The sequence below is a fragment of the Chiroxiphia lanceolata genome, chromosome 1 (assembly GCF_009829145.1).
Source record: "Chiroxiphia lanceolata isolate bChiLan1 chromosome 1, bChiLan1.pri, whole genome shotgun sequence".
Classification (NCBI taxonomy): domain Eukaryota; kingdom Metazoa; phylum Chordata; class Aves; order Passeriformes; family Pipridae; genus Chiroxiphia; species Chiroxiphia lanceolata.
The window spans coordinates 130,450,881-130,471,097 of NC_045637.1; the positions used below are offsets into that span (position 1 = coordinate 130,450,881).

General features: G+C 40.7%; 2 protein-coding genes across 13 annotated transcripts in view; one reads left to right on the forward strand and one right to left on the reverse strand.

The window, feature by feature from the left end:
• Nucleotides 1–2,034, forward strand: part of SLC25A13 (solute carrier family 25 member 13) — a 102,345-nt gene extending 100,311 nt beyond the window's left edge. For all 3 annotated transcript variants that reach the window (XM_032710344.1, XM_032710332.1, XM_032710335.1), the window contains one exon: nt 818–2,034. In XM_032710344.1, coding sequence (XP_032566235.1) covers nt 818–1,007 — 190 coding nt within the window. In that variant the 3' untranslated portion in view covers nt 1,008–2,034. The remainder of the gene's footprint in view (nt 1–817) is intronic.
• A 5,591-nt stretch (nt 2,035–7,625) lies between these two features.
• DYNC1I1 (dynein cytoplasmic 1 intermediate chain 1) overlaps nt 7,626–20,217 on the reverse strand; it is a 185,875-nt gene continuing 173,283 nt past the window's right edge. For all 10 annotated transcript variants that reach the window (XM_032710370.1, XM_032710423.1, XM_032710362.1 and 7 more), the window contains one exon: nt 7,626–8,594. In XM_032710370.1, the coding sequence (XP_032566261.1) occupies nt 8,431–8,594 (164 nt within the window). In that variant the 3' untranslated portion in view covers nt 7,626–8,430. The remainder of the gene's footprint in view (nt 8,595–20,217) is intronic.

Genomic DNA, 20,217 nt, shown 5'->3' on the forward strand with positions numbered 1-20,217 from the left:
TTGGGTCTTGGTGCTCCTCAACATGTCAGGGTCTTGCTAGGACATGTTGCAAAGGCTTTGTAGATATTACTTAAACCACACTACACTGGTGGAGGTTGGGATGATATTCCAGCACCTGTTTCATAGCAAGGTATTACCACATTTTTTATCACCATTTCAAGCTGAGGACCTATGTTAGTGTAAACAGAGACAGTGAGAGGCCAAATAATGGGCTGAGGATGTAACTGCAGGGGAAATGTGATACCTGCCAAGTCAGGATACGCTCTGCATTAATCCTCATTATTTGGTGGAGGAGCTGTACCCCTGTACCTGATCAGCTGTACCTGATTAGACAGGGCATTTGACATCCAAAAAAGTCTATAGTTGTCACCAAGTTCAAAACCTGTTGTTGGGGCTTCAGCTCTGCCTCCTGCCTTTGTTAACAATACAGGGGATGTGCATATTGCTGTTTAACTTGATCCCAGGAGCAGCTGCAGACTGTTTATGGATCTTTGGGGACAGCAGTTTGAAAGCCACAACAAAAATTACTTAAATACTGGATTGGTTGTGCACTGAAGCAAAGACTTATGAACCCCTGCTGCTCCACACTGCAGTTTCTATTAATGCACTACAAATTTTATCTGGACTTGACCATCATCATCATGAAGGCTCCTAACTGTTCTGGAAGGTTTTAAAACAGGGTATGTCTCCTTACATTGCATCATTTAATTTAGTTACTTATGGGGAAGTACTTATTAAACTTACTTTATGGAGGAGATTTTTGTGAATACTGATTTTACTCTATGGAAATTAATCTATTATTTTTATTATTTTGCAGAAAACCAGCTGGATCAGATACAGTTCCTAAATCTAGGATCACGCTCCCTGCTCCTAACCCTGACCATGTTGGCGGTTATAAATTGGCAGTTGCCACTTTTGCAGGGATTGAAAATAAGTTTGGACTTTACCTACCTCGGTTTAAGCCATCACCACCTACCTCAAAGGCTGCTGCAGCAGTAGGACCCTAAGTTTATTGCTGTAGGGTTTTTGTTATTAGTTGGGAAAGAACCACTTTTCTAATTGGTTAATACTTTGTTCCTTTAGTTTCTCATCATATAAAAGTTTAGCTTCATTTGAGTTTTAAGGTAATTTTCATCTTAAACGTAATCATTTGTCTTTGTGCTTCCGTAACCAGATCACTGTGAAATTCTTACCAGTTGTTTTAAGTTTGGGACCATGAATGTATTTGTCCACATCTGACATGTGCATGTGTTGGGAAGACACTAATTTTAGGTTCCGTTTATTAGGGAGGGCTGGGTGAGAGCTGTGAACCAGATCATTTTACAGGCAGTGCGCAGTTGCAGATTACCAGGGCAGATGTCGCACATCGTCACTCGAATGGAAAAACTCAGTGGATATCACGGTGCTCAAAGCAGAATGATTTTGACTGTATGTGTAAATTGGTTATAAACTTGGTGCGTGTCTGCAGAGGTCAGCAAATATATACCCGGTACCTAAGTATGCCAGTACAGCTTCAACTTTTTAAATCTGTACACGCACAACTTCTGTTTCTGGATCGTATTATGAAGCTTTTATGTGGAACATGTTTTTGTAATGAAAACCACATTTATAAATGTTTAGCCGTTGTATTATGTTACTGGTATCAAAATGCTCAAAAGAAAGTGTTATTGTCCATAGTCTTTGCACTTTATGGCAGAACTTTTGGCATTCTACTACACATACAAGGAAATTTCATAACTAGGTGCCTATCTTGGGTTGCTGGTGTTTGGAATTCAGTTTGTATATGCACTTCTATAGTAAAACGCTGCTTGTTTAAATAACTGCAATAGAAAATTCATGCACTGTATCAATGGTACCTGCCTTAATTGCTGGCTTGTAATTGGCAAATAGGTGGTTTCAGATTCTTATTTACTTCATCAAGTCAAAAGAGATTAAAATAATCTAAAATAAAAGATTTTACTTAATTTTTGGTGCCTTGCACAGTGTTTAGAAAATTCTGTATTTATGAAGATAGAAATAAACCTTTCAAACAGATGCACACATGGTATTCTGTAACGGAAATAGTGCAGTACATCAAATGTCTTGTTCAACTTCAGTTACAAAGTCAGGTTAAGATAAAGTTAATATTTGCACTTGTAAGCTACAAAAACACCTGCAGCTTGAGAACAAATTACCTCAATTCCCCTGCATAGAAAAGACATCTATTGATGGAGATGTCACTCAGAAAAAAAAAAAAGAAACTTTTCCTCAGTCAAAAGCCAGGATTGGAGTAAGCTTTGATATTTTGACCTTTACTTTTGGGTGGAGGTTAACAGTTATGAACAGCTTAATTACCTAGTCACTTGAAGGTCCTGTTGGGTGTCTTCTATGATATCTACTAAGATCAGGAGGAATTTGGTCTTGCTTGTCTCCTTTGGGTAGTTGCCTTCAACCTTGGCTGTAAACTGAGGGAATGCACAGATGCAGCATCTTTGGAGAAGAATGAGTTTGGTGTGCAATATCATATTGTTGTGCTGTAATTTGTGGAAATACTGAAATGGAAATCACTCTCGTTTTGCATTTGTGTTTGGGTCATCATAAAAATTATTCTCTTGGATTAATTTGTATTTTGAAGTTACTAATGAAATTGAGGTGGGGCAGGAATAGCGTCTGCAGTACTCAGGCACGTTAAGGCGTGGGAAGCAGATGACATTTATCTGAAGCTGCATCTTGGAGTCTGGCTAAACCAGTGTGCAGAGACTGCACTGGGCTCTGACAGCCACCAGCTGCTTCCTCCCAACCCTGTATATCCGAGTCTCCCCAAATGACAGCTCCTTCATTTCAGAAATGGAAGGAAAAAAAGCTGTCCCTTGTATTTCTTCAAAATTAACTGTCAGGATTTTTGGTTAAGGCTTGTCATAAGAGTTAAACATTCTCTCTGGGAGCTGCCTGTGCTTGACACCTGAGATTTCAGGCTACATAAGAGCTGGTTTTACACTTCATCCCTTGCATTTGCCTGACATGCCTTGTCAAGAGTTTCTGTGGAAAGTCAGCAGCTCAGGGGCGATGTCTGAGCACTGAACTACACCTTCTTCCCTGTCCAGGAGAGGAAGTGCCTGGCCATGTGCATGGGCTTGGCCAGCAGCTGCTCCCTCCTGGCTCAGCCTGGAGAGGGACACCCAGGCTGTATGCTCCAGAGCATGTCCCTCTGCTGCCTGACACCAAACCCCAGTGCTGCTGGGGCTTTGCAGCCAGGAACAGAAGAGGAATTAGAGCTGGGTTATTGTCGGGCTTGCACAACTTCTTGGCTTGTGTGGTAAAGACTGTTGCTTGTGTTCCACAAAACAAAGCATAACTCAGACCGATTTCCCTGCTTCCTGGTGCCCTCTCATTCCCAGGCCTGGCAGTGTATTTATGACTTGTTCTTTATTCCAGGGATGAAGGAGAAAGCTCTCATCCCAGGGACAAAGGTCAGGCACAGCTCTCCTATGGCAGATCGATCTCAGAAGGCCACAGCCTTCATCTTCTCCCTGGCAGGCACATCAGCAGGGCTGACTGACACTCCCACCCATGATGGCCCTTCCCTTCCCCATTGACTTTTCTGGAGGATTGTTCTCTCCTTCTGCCCATCTTTTCAGAGCCAGTAGACAGTGGAGGCAGGGGCAGAAGGGTTGAAGAGCCAGTGGCTGCTTGGTTAACAGGCAACCCAGTTCAAAACATTTCAAAGATCTTTGGGAAGATCAGTCGGTTTCCTCTAGACACAAAAGGATGCATTCCTGCTCTGAAAAGTTTACAGGCCAAGAAATTGTCAGATTGCCTTGCAAACAAACAAAAGGCCCTGAGGACAATGTTTGTTCTCTCTGGGTTTCTGAGTGAATTATGCAAATGGATAAAATGTAACCTCACTTGCTTCCTGCAGCCCAGCTAACTCCCTGTGACAGCACTTCTAGAAAAAAAAAAAAGGCCAAATACTGGTGATGTTACCCATCGGGGTGTCTCTGGAGCAGTTACCTCATATTTGTGTTTCTTGGTTCAGTAGAAGCCGAGAGATGCTTTTCTGCCTAGTCACCAGGGAACTGGTTGGGTTTAAGCTGACTTAATATTGACAGTTTGCAGGGACACTTGTGTGAGCAAACATACCACAGGCTTTGAAAATAACTTGAGCAGGTTTTTCTAAACCTGCTAAAAATATAAAACCTGACAAACTGCTCTGCATCTTCTTAGGAGGGGACAGTCTGCTGTACACTCCACGATGTGCATACATGTCACGCTGCCTACTGCTGAGCTCCTCAGCTCTCCAATGCACACGTGGCAGAGGGACTATTGGGAATCCTACAGCTTTGCCATTTAAACACTGCTGTGAAATTCAGGATTTGTTTTCAGTTTAAATATTTGCCATTTTTGCATAAGGTAGAAGGCGATTTCCAGAGATGGTGATCATTTGTAAGTTATTTAATGGTTGGGAATATAGAAGTCTCAAGACATTTATATTTTAAGTGTCTCCAGAGAGCTTCAAACACAGCAAATAACACAGAAGCAGCCTGGCATGAAGCAGCTTCTTTAATGCCACCTGCCATACGGTGGTTCTGCTTTCTGCACAGTGGGCAGTGGATAATTCAGGCTGTGAGCTCGGGCAGCCTCTCTCAGTGCTGAACGTCATCGAGATGTCTGTTGCCCCTCAGAGACATGACATTTTAAGAAGCATATTTATCATTTTAACTGCTACTTGCACTGTTCCTCATTGCAGCAGGAAACAGTACCATTGCTTGCAAGATTCATTCCAGCTGCTGTAGTTACATTGCAAAGGGTTGCCTGGCCTCTCTCTGTGCTTACTCGCACCCCAAGCTGTGCAGACACTGTGTACCAGACATGGTGGTGCTACTACAGAGCTTTTCTCATGACTTTGAAGGAGAACCAGTTCTGTGAGCTTCTCAAGGACAGGTGGCAACTCTTTAGCACCATTAGGTGCTGAGTTCTTCCTTAGGACTGATGCTGCCCTGATGATAGCAGAGTCTCCTTTGTCACTGGTCAGTGGAGACCATCTTACTCTACATGGGATGCCGTTTTGCTCTGTGAGCTCATCTTCTTTCTATGTTACCATGGGGGCTCTTGAACAGAGTACATGTCATAAAGGTGAAGTACCTTGCTTCCCCTTTTAGCAAATGCCTTCAGCTCCCACCCCCAGTGCCACCTGTCATGTCTTGCTATGTCCTTTCACACCTTCTTTCAGAACAAATCCCAAGTCCTTGGCACCAAAATCAAGGTCTTCCCTTCATCAAGTTCAAGACGTGTCCCTTCCACATCCACCTCGCAGTCCTCCATCCTTAACCTCAATTCAGCCTTTTCCTGCCACTTGCCTGCTTCTGTCCTAGTTGGGTTTGCTTTTTCTGACCTCCGTGGTTCAGATGTGCTCTCCAGATCAGTCTGAGCACACAGTTTATGTCTTTCACAGAAAGCTTACTTGCAATGGTCCTAAAACAGAGCCAGGCTGTTTTTGACTCATTCCACACCCAGAGCAGTCATGGCAGCATCCCAGCAGTGCTAGAGAATGGGACATACTCTTCATGTTCTTCCTTCTGTTCTCTGTATGTTTGTAGGCTAAAGAGCCTGGAGAAGATGATATCTCTTTGCTCAAAATAAATGATAATTTTGTATTTATTTCCCTACTGGGCAGATTCTGAGGAACATTTTGTCATACAGGCTCTTTTTGGAAAGCCAGTAAAGTGGAGCTATTTGTTTCGCAGCAGGAAAATCAAACAAACAAGAACTGTGGGAGATTCCTGGAAGGGTGGCAACAAGGGCGGGTCAGAAACTCCACCACACAACATCACAAGCAACAGAAGGAGAGTAAATGCCTCTTCTTCTTGGGTGCTCTTCTATCTACTTTTAGCTGCATGAAATGGCCCTTTCATGTTGTTGCTCTGTATTTACAAACCTGGTCATTTCTGTAGAAATCTGCATCTTTTCCTTGTTCCCTCTGTGTACTGCTGAACCTCACACCAAAAAAAAAAAAGGAAAAATTTTTAAAAAGGAGTATTGGTTATATTGATTTGCACACAGCAGCAAATGCTGAAGGTCTTCTGAGGCTGCCCTTAAAACCATTTTACAAGCTGTTAATGCCATAAAGTAGGGAAGCCTGGACATTTAACATGCAGCCCCCCCGAATAGTAATATGGAAAAAGAAGAAGCGTATCTGCCAGCCATTCCCACTGCACTGGTTACGATGAACAGGAGATGACATCGGTTAAACACCCTTCCTGTTACACCACAGTGTAACAGAAGGGTGTCCCACACTTTGAGGTGTGGATTTACTTAGCAGGCGGAAGGGTAGCAAGTACCCACCTCTGCTTCCCATGACAGCAGTACTTTGCTGTGTATCTGCCTGAGCACGTGTTCCTAATCTTGTGACCCAAGTGTGGGCCAGCTGTGCCTCCCCCACTTCCACTTTGTACCACAACTACTTTACCCACATAAACAGATAACACTTTCATATGGTTATTGAAAGAAAAACAGGGCAAAAACCCCAGAGGTAATGTCTAAACTGCTGCTTTACAGTTATCTCACCTGGCTGTTAGCATTCACCTTTAAGCTACAGAAGTGCTGCAAGTGCTACATTGGTCCTTCAGGACAGCTCCCAAAGCACCCAGGGGAGCAGCAGGAACACAGAGCTTTTTAACACATGGCTACAACCTCAGGGAGCTACAGGACCAGTGACTGATGTATCTCTGCTGTGTGTAGTCAGTCATCTGGGAGAACACTCCTCTCAGCCCAATGGTAGAACACCTCCACGGGCACTGGCAGATATTTCACTTCGCACCGTGAAGAAGAAAGTAGCACTTTCTTCATGCACTCTCACTGGGAGTTATTTCTAACCACCAAGAGGATAAGGGAAATGTAGCTTTTCCAAAGGACTCATTTTCTTAGCCTAGTCGTAGACTATAGCCCCAAAGATGATTAGATGATATATTCCTCAACATGATTACGCAAAGACAAGACGTGGCTCCCTACAAACAACATACAAGATCTTTCTTGTCTGATTCACAGCATTTCTTGCTGTAATGGCTCACCCCATGGCTCTGAGTGTGAACTGCTGCTAAATCCAGGCATCAGAGCTGTGCTCTGGCCCAGCAGTGTTGTGACATGAATATATCGAGCAGCCTCACCACCAAGTCTCATCCCTCTGGACCACAGCTCTCAATGAAATCAGTCTGCACTCTGTTTCTTTTCTCAGGCCACAAGAGATTATCATAAAGGAGCCTATTCCCTTGTCCCCTGTCCCAACATGTCTCTCAAGACAGTCTGAGGAGGCCTTGTCTTTCCTATTCCTTTTCTCTTAGCACACATGGCAGCACAGTGCTTCTCTGTGTGTGCACAAGTGTGCAAGTGAGCATGCTAAGGATGGAGGAAAAATAAAAATTAGCCTAGAAGCTGACACGCCTTAGTGCCTGCTCATGTAGAATCTGTAACAGGATCTGATGCGCTCAAGTCCATTACTGGCCAGTCCCATACCAAAGGTATCTATTTACATGGCAGCTGCAGGAGCATTCTGTGAGTCAGGGCAGTCACATTTTCCCAGTGCTTCACCAGTGACTGGTAATGAACACGCTGAGCACTGCTGGCAAGGAAAGATCAACCACACTGCAACAGAACAGGCCTGATACATTTTATTGGCAAATACTAGTGTCATACTCAGGAACCACAACCCTTAGTCAGACTGTTAGTGTTAACTTGCATGACAAGTATCAGTGACCAACTGTATTTGAAATATAGTTAAAGTGCCTAGAAATAATAGGCATCTTAAAAAAAAAAAAGGAAAGGAAACTCATTCCATCCACTCAAGCCAACCTTTATAGATCTTATATCTTAAGCACAACTGATGTACTGTAATTGTTACGTGGACTTTAATGTAACCTCTACAGCAGCACACAGACAATGCAGTTCTCTCATTATGCACATGCTTTAGGATCGTTTATTTTAATGCTTTCAAATAAATATGTTCCATGCAGCACACCGCAATAAATAAGGAGCAGCAACTTTCGTATAGTACATCCATTCATAATGTAAGTCACCATGTGAAACACCACATCTAAAGTCTTTGGCCCAGTCCCATACAGTGAAGCACACCACATCTGCACATAATCATATCTGGCTTCATATGGATTTAATAGGACTATGCCAGAAGGGCAATGTGAGCACAAGTTTAACCAGGGGTTCCTAGCTATTAAATACAGCTACTAAGTAGTTAAAAGGCAACAACTAAACCCATAAAGGGTTGATTTGTCTTTTCTTTCTTACTTTTCAGACAGAAATATAAAGTATGAAAATGCTCTGGATATTTTCAGCCTTGTGTAAAGCAGTGTGATTAATATAGAATGCTTTGAGCAATACTGGCATGTACACTGGCATCAAAAGCCACAGCAAGACAGACTCTGACACTGAACACCGGTGTACTCAGCGGGTGAAAGCTGCTGTTCTGGCGGTGGCAGGCGCTGGCTCCTCTTCCTCTAGGCTGACAGCTCCACTGCCCCTTCCTCTTCGCTGTCTGCTCGGTTGGCACGGATTTCCACCAAGGTCCGAGCAAAGCGGGTCCACTCGTCGTTGTGTGGAACAGCCAGCTGTGGGAGAAACCAACAGGGAATTAAGAGACTGGAGGGGGAACTGGTTCTCTCTCTGGCTCAAAATTGAGGCACCTCCTCTGAGGAGAGCTCCTACCGCAATGAGGGTGGCTGTGCATGGTGAAGGACCAAGGCACAGGCCTCACCAACCTGCCACAGGCTGGTTATCCGTGAAGTGTGGCCAAGTTCACAGGCAGTTTCCTATTCAGTACCAGCTAGAAGGAGCTTTTAGTCAGTGGCAGAGAAAAAAAGCTTTATCTGCCTGATTTTAAGGAAAACTTTCTTGCTGGAATGTTGCTGCAAAACCTACCCCTTGGTTAAAATATTTCAAATTTTCCAAACTAGAGCAAGGCCTTGATCTCTACAAGTATACACACGCATGTTTCACTTTACAGACAAGCTGGCCATTGGCAGTCAGCAGGGTTGTGCCCAAGTGTAATTGTTTGCAGGACTGAGGTCAGTGTGCACAAGGTAACAGAGCTTTTACAACACTGTATTGAAACTATTTTCCTGAAGTTCATTAAAGCTTTTAGTAGTAAAATAAATATATTGTGTTATTTTAGTTACCCTCCTCTATGTTAAAGAATTCAGAGTTACATGAAATTTATTATAATGGAAATGTTATACCAAGTGGATACTGATTTTTTTATAACATCATGCTAGATCCATTTCTATTTAATACCATTGATGTTTCTAATGAAGAGCTCTTGAACATTAAGCTTCAAGAGGGACGTGTAATCTAAATAGCTGAGCTTCCAGACAAAACGCTTTAGTGCTATGGCAAAATAATACTGCAGTCACTTCCAGCTGGATTCAATACTGAATTTCTGGAAGATAATGCAAACTGGGATTGAGATAATTAAAAAGGAAAAAAAAAGTAACAACAACAAAAACCAACAAAAAAAACCCCAAAACCAAACCAAAACAAAAATACCAAAACAAAACAAGCGGTTTTCTCAAACTTTGTTTTCAGTAACTCAAATTCCAGAAAACAGCAAAAATCATCCAGATGAACCATACACATTTTTACTGCCCTCTTGAAGCCCATCAGTCATGTCCTGAATGTAATATGAAAGAATAACTTTCAAGACATTATGCAGCGTTTGGTACTGAAGAAGGTAACTGTTTGGAAAGAACAGGGTTTACATAAACTGCTGTCCACCTTAGCAAATGGATACCTTTAGACAGAAAAATGAGTATGACTGTAGCTAATCCAGTTTGTACTACCCAATATTCAATCTGAACTGACTTAAATCTTTACAAAGACCAAGCACTACCAAAAGTACCACGCTAACTACATCTATTTGGCACTAGTAGATCATAGGTGCACACGAGGCTTTAGGGTACATGGTACTGGAATACAGTCAAATTATTTTCCTCTCCTTACATCTCAACTGGATACACAGAACTGTAGACTAAGAAAAGGATCTTATCAGTTTTTCAACTATTTTGTATCTAGCTTTGGCTCTATATGCAGTATTTTGGGAGAAAACACAGCATGTGTATTAAAGCTTCCCATGTATTGGGTATATATGAGTGACTGAGTGACAGTGATCACCGACATTATGAAGGGCTGGTGTGCAAGAGTTTGATTTTTTGCCTGTGGAAACACCGAATATAGTACAGTTCAGCATTTGCTGAGGCTACGGATTGAGAAATGCAATCCGTGAGAAAGCCTTAATAGGTGTCACTGCAGTCTCTGGGGTTTCCCTTCTTTGTTCCTGGGAGAAGTAAAGGAGAAAAATGCCAAAAGTGGAAGACAGAGACCAGAGTTACAGGAGTAAACCATTTGAGACAGCTGTCTCTCATGCTCACACACACAGATGTGGATCTGGTATGGCCTACACCTGAAAGACCACTCTGTTCTTTCAAAAACCTTTAGCAGAGGAAAATGTAACACTTGAACGGAGGTCAGTGAACCAGCACACAAGCACACATTTAGTCACAGCCACAGACCTATACCACCTTCTGTATAGTATTAAGGGACAGTGCAAAGATCCTTCTATCAGAGATACAACCAAAACCAGCTGTGTAGCCATCTCCCTGTTCCTGCTGCTCATGTCCTAAAAGATTTTATTTCTTGTGATTGCGTACAGCACTACCATTTGTCAAACTCTTGAATGGAAACTTGAAATGAGTCTCACTTATTTCAAGTAGAAAAATCTTTAAAGTAGAAAAATATCCTAGACAAAGGACTTACTGAATTTAATAAAACCTCATTTCTCCTTGTCTTTTAAAATCCTAAACAGTATTAAATTCTATTAAATGGCTGAAGAAGATGATATGTCATTCTAAAGAAAAAAATTAAATATATTTATGACATTGAGATAATTTAATTGCCTTTACTCCACAGCATGACCACAGACAAAAATCAAAGTCCAGGCTATTAAAACAACTTGGTATCTCAAACTTGAAGAATCTCCCCAGGAATGTATGTATTACATGTGTTACTCTTAGTTGACAGTGTTAGCAAGGTCTGGGCCATTTCTAATGGCTCAGTTCACAATGCAATCAACGACCAAAGTGAATACCTCTAGCACAGAAGTAAAAACACTCAGTGTCCACACACAGTCTCACTTCTTACAACTTAATCTTATTTTACCTTATTTAATCTCATGCACTGCATCATGCTTTCAATAAGGGGTCAATCTTGCTAATAGACTGTTAGTAGAATAAACCTCTCTAATATAAATTCCTCAGGGATGTGGAGGGAAACCTTGGCAATAATGAGGTCAAAGGAAAAATTATCCTTTATTTTCCATGCCCCCTTCTTTCTGCAGAGGCCCCAGTACTGAACCACAACACTTAAACAGCAAAAGACCACAAATAAAAAGTATCCACAAACTCCAATTCAAATTCTTCTCTGTATTAATGCTCCCCTTCTAGTAATTTTCCATTCAGGTTCCTTCATCTGGGGACACTGACACCCACAAGTGCTGGAGGCCCGGGTCTATCTGTGGAATCTCCCTCTCAGCTTCTCTGCACACGTTTTTTTGGTGGAAGAAACAAGGAAATACTTCATAGGGGAAGGCCAGAGGTTTAGTGCTATCTGGGTGTTCCTCACTCGTGTGGCCATTTTTCTGTCCACTTCCAGTTGCTACAAAGCAGCATGTGTTGAGTTCCAGCAGTTGTGACATTGATACAGGGTAGAAATGTTCACCAAAGCGAATAATTTAATATAACTTACATTAACATTTGGGTCAGAGGTTTATTTGAATGAATTGATGCTAAGGTATGGAGCAGAACAACAAGAACATAAATGCTATTATGTGTTTTCCTTTGATCCCTTTGCAATGGAAGGTAAGTGCTACCCCCACCTAATTAATTGACTAAATTACTCACACTGCTTTAACTTAAGCACCATGGTACATTTAGGTTGCATCGGACAGTAATTCTAATGAAGAAAACCAGTATTATCAAAAAAGGAATGACTACCGGGATATTCCTGTCTTTGCCTTGCCAATGTGTCACAATTCCTCATGATCTACACAGTGCACAATGTATCCCACAGTGCCTCCACAGAGCCCTTGAACCTTCTGAAGATTCTCTGTTCTTGGGGGATCATTCTAGCCTAGCACTTCATTTACCTGTTAGCTTTCCTGCCCTAAAGCACCAACACATGCCCTGCTCCACACTGACCAAGGAGATAGTTTATGTGCATCTGGTAAGAGAGTACAAGAGCACTCTCTCCCCCGAGGCTCGCCAGGCCACCTGGCCGCAGGTAGCAGTGTGAATGTGAACTTCACCAAAACCAGCCTCCTCCATCTTCTCACCGAGGTGTGCAAACCTTCCAATCCATACACCAGAGATTTTACAAACACAAGCTATGTTTCCTGTGTTTTCCCGGAAACTGTGCTATTAGCAGCTTCACTGAACTACACCAGAATTCAGGAAAAGGAGATGCTCTGACCAGACAAATCTTGATGCTGGCCGCTGTGTCAGCTAGTCCTGGGCTCCCCATGCAAGCATAAAAGGAACAAAATAACAGTGCCTGAGGACACAAATCAGCATCAATTTCTTTTTCAGATCATTTAGCACCTTCTAGTACATTTGCTCTTTTAAGTTATGTATATTTAAAAAAAAAAAAAAGAAAGAAAAGAAAGAAAAATGAATTATTTTGAGACAAAACCCCAAGGCTTTGAATGTGCCTTTTAAAGGAATCTATCCAGATGGTTGAAACAAAATATTACAACATATTTCAAGATTTTTGTATATTCCCCTCCTATCCATCTTTTTTATGGCTGAGAGTGTTTCAGCTGAATTCGTCCAAATCTCTGTATGGCTTCAGTTTCCCTGAAAAACCACTTTCCAACAAATGAATTATTCATTGAGGATATTTCACTTTATTCCTGGCTCCTTGCCTTCCCTGGAGCCTGTAAATCTTTGGGATGGGTGTGGACAAACTCTTCCTGCCTTCATCTGTCCATGCTCTTGTCCATCACAGCTCTCCTCTGAGGGCTGGGGACTCTCCTGAGAAGAACCAAAAAATGCAATTTCAGCAGCAGCAGCCTCCACTTTGGAGAAACTACTGCCCCATAGGCTCAAAGGGAGCACAGTCATCCATGTTGAACCTGTTACATTCCTTTTAATGACTGTACCTCATGGACTAATTTACTTGTCACTGAGACACTGGGTCATAACCTGCAGTGCTGATCACTGGTAAAATAATTGTGCAATCCCAATCACCAGCTTAATAGTCACTTTTTTTTTTTTGTCTTCACCTAGAGTTCAGAAGCCTCAAAGCAAAAATAGCCATGGGAAGAACCTTCTCAGCATTGTCACTGACTGAGGGGTTGTTCCAAAGTGGCGAATTTTTCCAACCAGAATGGCCTGTAATCACTTCTAACACACACATCCCATGGACACAGGTGTAAATGGAGAATCTGAAAATGAACTGTTACGCCACGACTCGGAATGATCTGCCAAAGTATGTGGTCTGCAGTGGCCTGCACAACCCAATTGTTGCACACTGTTTTCAATTAGAAGTTCGCAGACGAGCCTGCATGGTGGTCCAAGATACACTCTAAGGGTGACAGTGGTCCCCAATTCAAAAATCTGCGACCCATTCAAACACATTTCATGGAAGTACAATGCTTTCTTATTTTTGTATTAAGAAAAAACTCATTCAGATCTAAATTGATGAGTTTCTATAGCTAATCACCGTGCTCCCAGAGATCAGAAACTTTCCCATTAACACGCATCTTTCATCAGTTGCATTTGGGTTTGTTGCTGTTTGGAGGCAAAGGCTGACCTTATTTTAGACAATTCTGTTTACCTGTCTCCACTTCCACACAGCCATATTTACCAGAAAATTCAGCAGGGAAAATAAAAACTGATAAAAATATAAATAAATACTAAATAAAACTACATGAAAACTAATGTTCTAAACTATTCTGTTGGTATTATAACTTTTTAGAAGGGCAAGTTAAACTCTCTTTGAAGAGAGAGCTAATTAAAGCTTAGTAAATGTTCAGATTAATCTGAATTTGTGGACAACACCAAGTCTGGTAAACTAATGACTAAAATCTCAGACTTCACACTAAGTTATTTTTGTATGTGGTTTATCACCATTTTAATATTCTTTCAATTTAATAGCATCGTCAAATAAACATAGCTTCAGGCAAATGTAATTTTAGCTATATATTCTCTGAGCAAAATTTTTGTCACCCTATATTGTCCATATCACCCTCTAAAATTAAATGCTGCACTGAAAAGAAATCTGCTGCAAATACTTTGAGCAATAGATTAACATCTGAATGCAGTTATGACATTGTAGGTAAAAATTTTTTTTCATGATGACAAAATACAACTACTTGAACTTGATTTCTAAAAGCAGAACAGGCAATTGGTCTCGTTTTCTGGGTAAAAGACAGCACTTGGAGAATGAGGACTGTAATACAAACAATAACAAACAATTACAGTTCCACTTTAAGAACTGATCCTATCTTCTGGAGTTCAACAGATGCTTTATCACTATTGTTGAGTTGAAAACAGATATGCAAATGTAAAACCTTGATACACACATAGAGTAGGCAGGCACGCACCTATTCTGGCCCTGCACTTGCCCCCAGAATCAATTTCAGACCGCCTTTGATATTTTTCTCAACCTATATGGATAATTTTTTTCCTGAAAAAGTCTATATTTTTCCAGGCAACACCCTGTGCCACACACATGGATGGAAACAAAGTGGGAGGTAATATGCAGCGAAATGGCCACCGAAGTAACCAAGAGCACCCTTTTCACATAACTATAGTACCACTGTATTTAACTCTTGGGAGAGCTGAACATCACTGTTAACAATGGATGAAACCACTGGCAGGAACTCAAACCCCACATACTGCATGCAGATGATTTTAATAAGATACAGTGTTTAGACCACAAAGGATACACTCCAGAGTAGCTCTATATATATTTGTTTACTTAATTGAAGGGGTGGAATACCATAGGCAGCCTAAATACTGCATTTATTTTATGCACAGCAGTCAGTCTAGTGTCACAGACACAGTATACACTACCCTTCTATGAAGTTAATTACTTAGCCCTCATCTAGATTAATGTCTGTTGTGATTTATTTCTTTGCAATTCACCAGCAGAGTCTGATTTAACTAGTGCTGCCTTAGTAAAAAGAAGACAAAATATTACCTTCTATCAAAAAAACCCAACAATCTCAAACAAAAACTGAATCAGCTTTCAGCAGACTTTGACTTTTTTCTTCTAAGAACAGTAGCTGCTGGATTGTTACACAGTTAATGGTAAATTATGTTTTGAATACCAAGCTAACAATGGTGTTATTTTAATAATTTAGATGTAATGTGCAAAGATACACAGTATAAAGGGCCTACATAGGAACTGAAGCATTTGAATGCCCATTAATTCTTTTGAAAACTTAGTACTCTGTCTGCATCAGTCATCTTGATGCCAGTCTAACATGAAAACAGAGTAAAATATAGCCTGTAAATTATACATACATGACACATAAATGCATGTTAACAGAACATTAAGACTGCAGACTGAAACACTTCAAAGATAGGAAATGTTAGAGTTAAAGCTAACTCCCTCAGTTTGAGCATGTTACTCATTTTGCCTTATGACACTGTCTTTAATCTTAAAAAAAAAAGTAAGAAACAATAAAACCTGTGCTAGAAGCAAACATCAATTATGAAAAACTCCACCCTGGAGGATTACAACTTGATAGGGTATATGGAAGAGAAAACAAGGAAGTGAAAAGTATCTTTAATTGTAGACAATGCTACAGTTCCACCTCTAATATCAGAGTTGGCTCATGCTGATGTCCAAGCTATCAAACAGATTATGCCTTCCTCAACTAATGTATCACAATGCTGCACTTGATATAGACTACAGAGGATAAAATATTGAGTAATCACCAGTCACCAGAAAGAGGTGACTGAAAATTGAAATTTAAATAATTTTATTTCCTTAAATCACCTCTTATTTTTAAAAAAGTAACACTGACTATAAGCTTATAGCTTGTTCTTAAGCCCACTGAAGTGCTTTCACTCAGTCATGTTGGGAGGAGCCTCTCCTATGTGTCTCCTCAAGTGGTACTTTCAATGGCGGAGATTATTGGCCTGTAAGTCCTTGGAAACAGAAGAGATTTAATATAATTAATCAGCCACAGGAGCAGAAGGAGAATCTGCCATGCTTCAGGAAAGCCAACAGTTTTGATTCAACAGAGCTGATGCCCTAAAAAACCAAAGCTCTTGTAGTTCCTACCATTCCACTTCTTCTGTAACATCATCAGTTTTCAGGTGGATTGAGAAAAACATTGAGTCATGCTGCCTGCCATTCATCTCCCATGGGGATCTCAGTCCTGCTCTGATTGTCATTTCTCAAAGCCATTGAAAACTCCATGAATTTTTTACATGACTGTCAGGACATTTAACATTTGGAGCTAAGGGATCAGAATTCCTCCTCTACCAAATTATGTTATCAGTTGTCATCACGGCACAAGAAAGTCTGAAAATACTAAATGAATCAAAACCAGAAGGAGCCCATAACCTATTGTTCTTTCCAATATCTACATTTTTTTTTACTGACAACTACATTGACTGGAAGAACGAGCCCATGAGTTTCACTGGAAATACCACCAGAGCTTCAGTCCATGGGGTAGCTGCACTGGCAGAGGTGCCTCCCTGGAAGTTCAGCTGAGTGAAGGACTATTGCCTCAGGGAAGGGAATAAACTATCTTCAGCTCAGCTTGCTTTCTATCTAAACCAAGTTGGCCGTGTCCACGTCACGATTCATGCCCGGAAATCCGGCAGAGGAGGAACTGTAAAGGACTTTTGCCAGAGCTTTCTGACTCTCAGTTGGCAAATGGACTCTCACCATAAGTAGCTTATGAACTACTCAAAGATTTTAAGTTTGCAGGAGAGTTGCTGTTTTCTCTGAGATTTTGAATACATCCCATTATCTACAAAAGCTCATCCATGAAATAGCAGGGGGTTTTGTTATGTTCTTTTTCCTTTTTTTTTTTCTTCATTTCAGATATAGATTCTTCCATCACTCTAGGCACTGGAGTATACATTTCACATTTAAATGAATATAGAATTTTAGCTGCAAAATAGGATGCATTAAGGCCCAGAGTTATCCTCAGCTGGTATTTAGGTTTTACTGTTACTTTCCAAGTCACAAATTAAGTATTTTTTCATGTTCAAAATACAGACCATTTTGCAAACCATAAAGATTGAAAACATAGTTAAGGATTCTCAAAATGAAAACTGCTACTGGATGTGACAGGTTGAAACCACAAAAGCACCATGAAGAAAATTAATTATACAAAGCAGCTCTTGTTCCTGAAGTGTTTTAACACCACAGTGATAACTCACGAATTCCAATGAAATTTGCAAATTGCTGCACACAAACTGAGCTTAAACTAAATTTTGTATTTTTCAGAGAAAATGTTACCCAACAGAATAACTAGATATTTAAAATACATACTCCGTGACACTATTAACATGCATTGACTACAGCTGTATCCCTCCACGGTGTTCCAGGATACAGGGTCAGGACAGGGCAGACTAGCACTCGTTCAGGTTTTACCGCCTCAGCTACAACTACCACAGAAAGCCTGGACACAGATTATCTTTTCCACTAAGCCTCTTGACAAGTTTTCAGGAGAAGCGGTAACTGAGGAGACAGTACTGAAGCCACCAGTAGTGCCGATGTGGACAGAGTGGTATGTCCAATCTGGGCCTCCCTTTACCCCTTCTCTCTTGCCCTTGCTTCCCAGTTCAGCAGGAAAATACCATACAGCTCTCCCTTCTCCCCCTTCTGCAGGCTTTACTGTGCAGAAATGGAATGATCTCTTACAGCTTCTCTTCTGCCACTCTCATCACTTCGTTATCTGAGTGCCTTCTAATAGTGCATTAAGCTACATGATTAACTCCTGTCACATGTGGCTTGTTCTCTCTGATCCTCTCTGCAGGGGGAGGATCTGTGCCTTTGCAAAGGAAAAGGAAACATAAGTCAGCTTTAAAATAGTGCGCAAATGAATAAAAAGGACTAGGGCCAGATTTTTGTTGGTTGGTTGACTGGGTTTCTTAAGTCTTTTATTTCATATGATGAGGAGCTGAAGAATTATTTTGAAAGATATTTGTATCATATTGGAAATTCATGGTTTTTTACCCTGTGAAATTCTCCAGGGAACAAGTAAGCTGTCTCTGGAGAATTACTGAAATATTTCATCATAAGCAACTGGAAGCTAAGAATAAAGAATCAACTGAATTTTTAGTATAACTCTTTAAATCCCCCACCCTCTTCTGTCTGTTTTCACTAATGTCCGTTTACTTTCACTGTCTAGTCAATTAATGAGAAAAATGATATTTTCATTAAAAATCTGGTACTTCCTCCTTTAATTTTATTACATAATATTCAGATAGTAGAATGAAAGTGGAATTTCATGTTCACTTTTATAGAGAGAGAAACAGAAGGAACTGTGTTGTTACCAAGAGCAAGCATATATCAGGGCATAGGCAGGAGAGTGACCCTGTACAGCAAGTGTGACCCACTGCAGTATCACACACAAGCACGTCACGAAATCCTGTTGACAGGCTCTGCTTCGAGAGGTCCTACTGCCTCTACCCACTCTGAAACTTCAGCCTTCTGATAGTTAAAAATATTATTCTAATTTTTGACTTGAATACATGGCCAGCTTGCAACCACATGCACTGTTGGCAGCATGTCCTCAGCTTCACTACTTCTCCCTCTCTGGCCCCAAGCACTCCTAGGATATGAAAGGATATGAAATATCTATATTGCCACCAGGTTCAGACTTCCCTGGTTTAGTCACACCAAGTTCTTCTGCCTCTTCTTACAGGCTACTCTTCTCTCCCAGTACCCCAGATCCACACCTCTCCCTGATATATTTCAAGTGTTCTTTTTTTTAAAAATATACATTTTTAAACAAAAGAGTAAATGATTTTGCATCATCTTTTAAATAATATCTGTTTTATGAAGTCTGAAGGCCATGATGAGGGAGACTGAGAAGGGCCGAGAGCCACTGATTCCACATGATGTGCAAGAGGTGGCAGGGAAAGGGAAGCAAAAGGCCCTAGGCTGGCACTGGAGATAAAGAGCTCCAATCTTCAGCATCCAGCCTTAGGTAACTCAGATTAATTAGGCCATAGCTCGGTTTTCCCTTCCCTAATAAAGATTGTTATTAAGAACACAAGCCTCCATTACAGCTTCTTGAAGTATCAAAACACACTGAAAGAACAAGGTAACTCATATCCTTTTCCATTTCTTATCAGACTAGTATGACCTCACTGACAAGCACTCCACCACCAATATGCGTGTACAGGGATACTCACAAGCATAAATCTATACATTTTTATGCATGGATATAGCCAAGTTCCATTTTAAACTGTAAAAGTATATAAATGCTTGGTTTTAACTTACCAACATAACATATTTTTTTCTACAACAGAATAAACCAGTGCTTACAAAAAGACCTCAAAGCGTTCACAGTAACCTAAAGTAATGAATATTGTAATGAGAAACACAAGTATTTAGGGTGATAATGACTGGACTTTGCTCTACTTAGATCGGCTCACCCCCTATGGAGGCTACCAAAGCTTAAAGATTTTATCACCCTAGTAATCAGCAACGGGTAATGGCCTTCATAAAACACAGTAATTAAATTGACTGATTTCAAACTAGTGCATTTTTTTCATTAGGGAGTTCTTTTTTAACCTACTTCAAAAATCCCTTTGTGAATACTGACTATATCAGTCAAAATTCAAATGATGAGGGATGAGGAGCTGGTTCTTCTCAATAGTTCAGATATTATTCAAGTAAAAAGCTGAAGTTCCTAGTATTTTTTTTTTTTTGGTCATCTCTAAATGCTTCCGGTTTTAAAAGTCTTTCAAGACCGAATATTATAAAACTGGGGGTAGAAGGGAAGCAAATCAAAACCTTAGCTCTTTACATTTTCCAAAAACTCATAAGAGATTCTGCCTTGTTAAAATACGTTTTTAACATTCTCTGAGGCCAGCATTCCAACCTCCCTAGCAAAATATCAGTGGAGAAATTCATGCAGTGCCACACAATCCATTTAATTATTCTTTATGCCTGGATTGTGCATGTTGTTGTAACTACCACGTC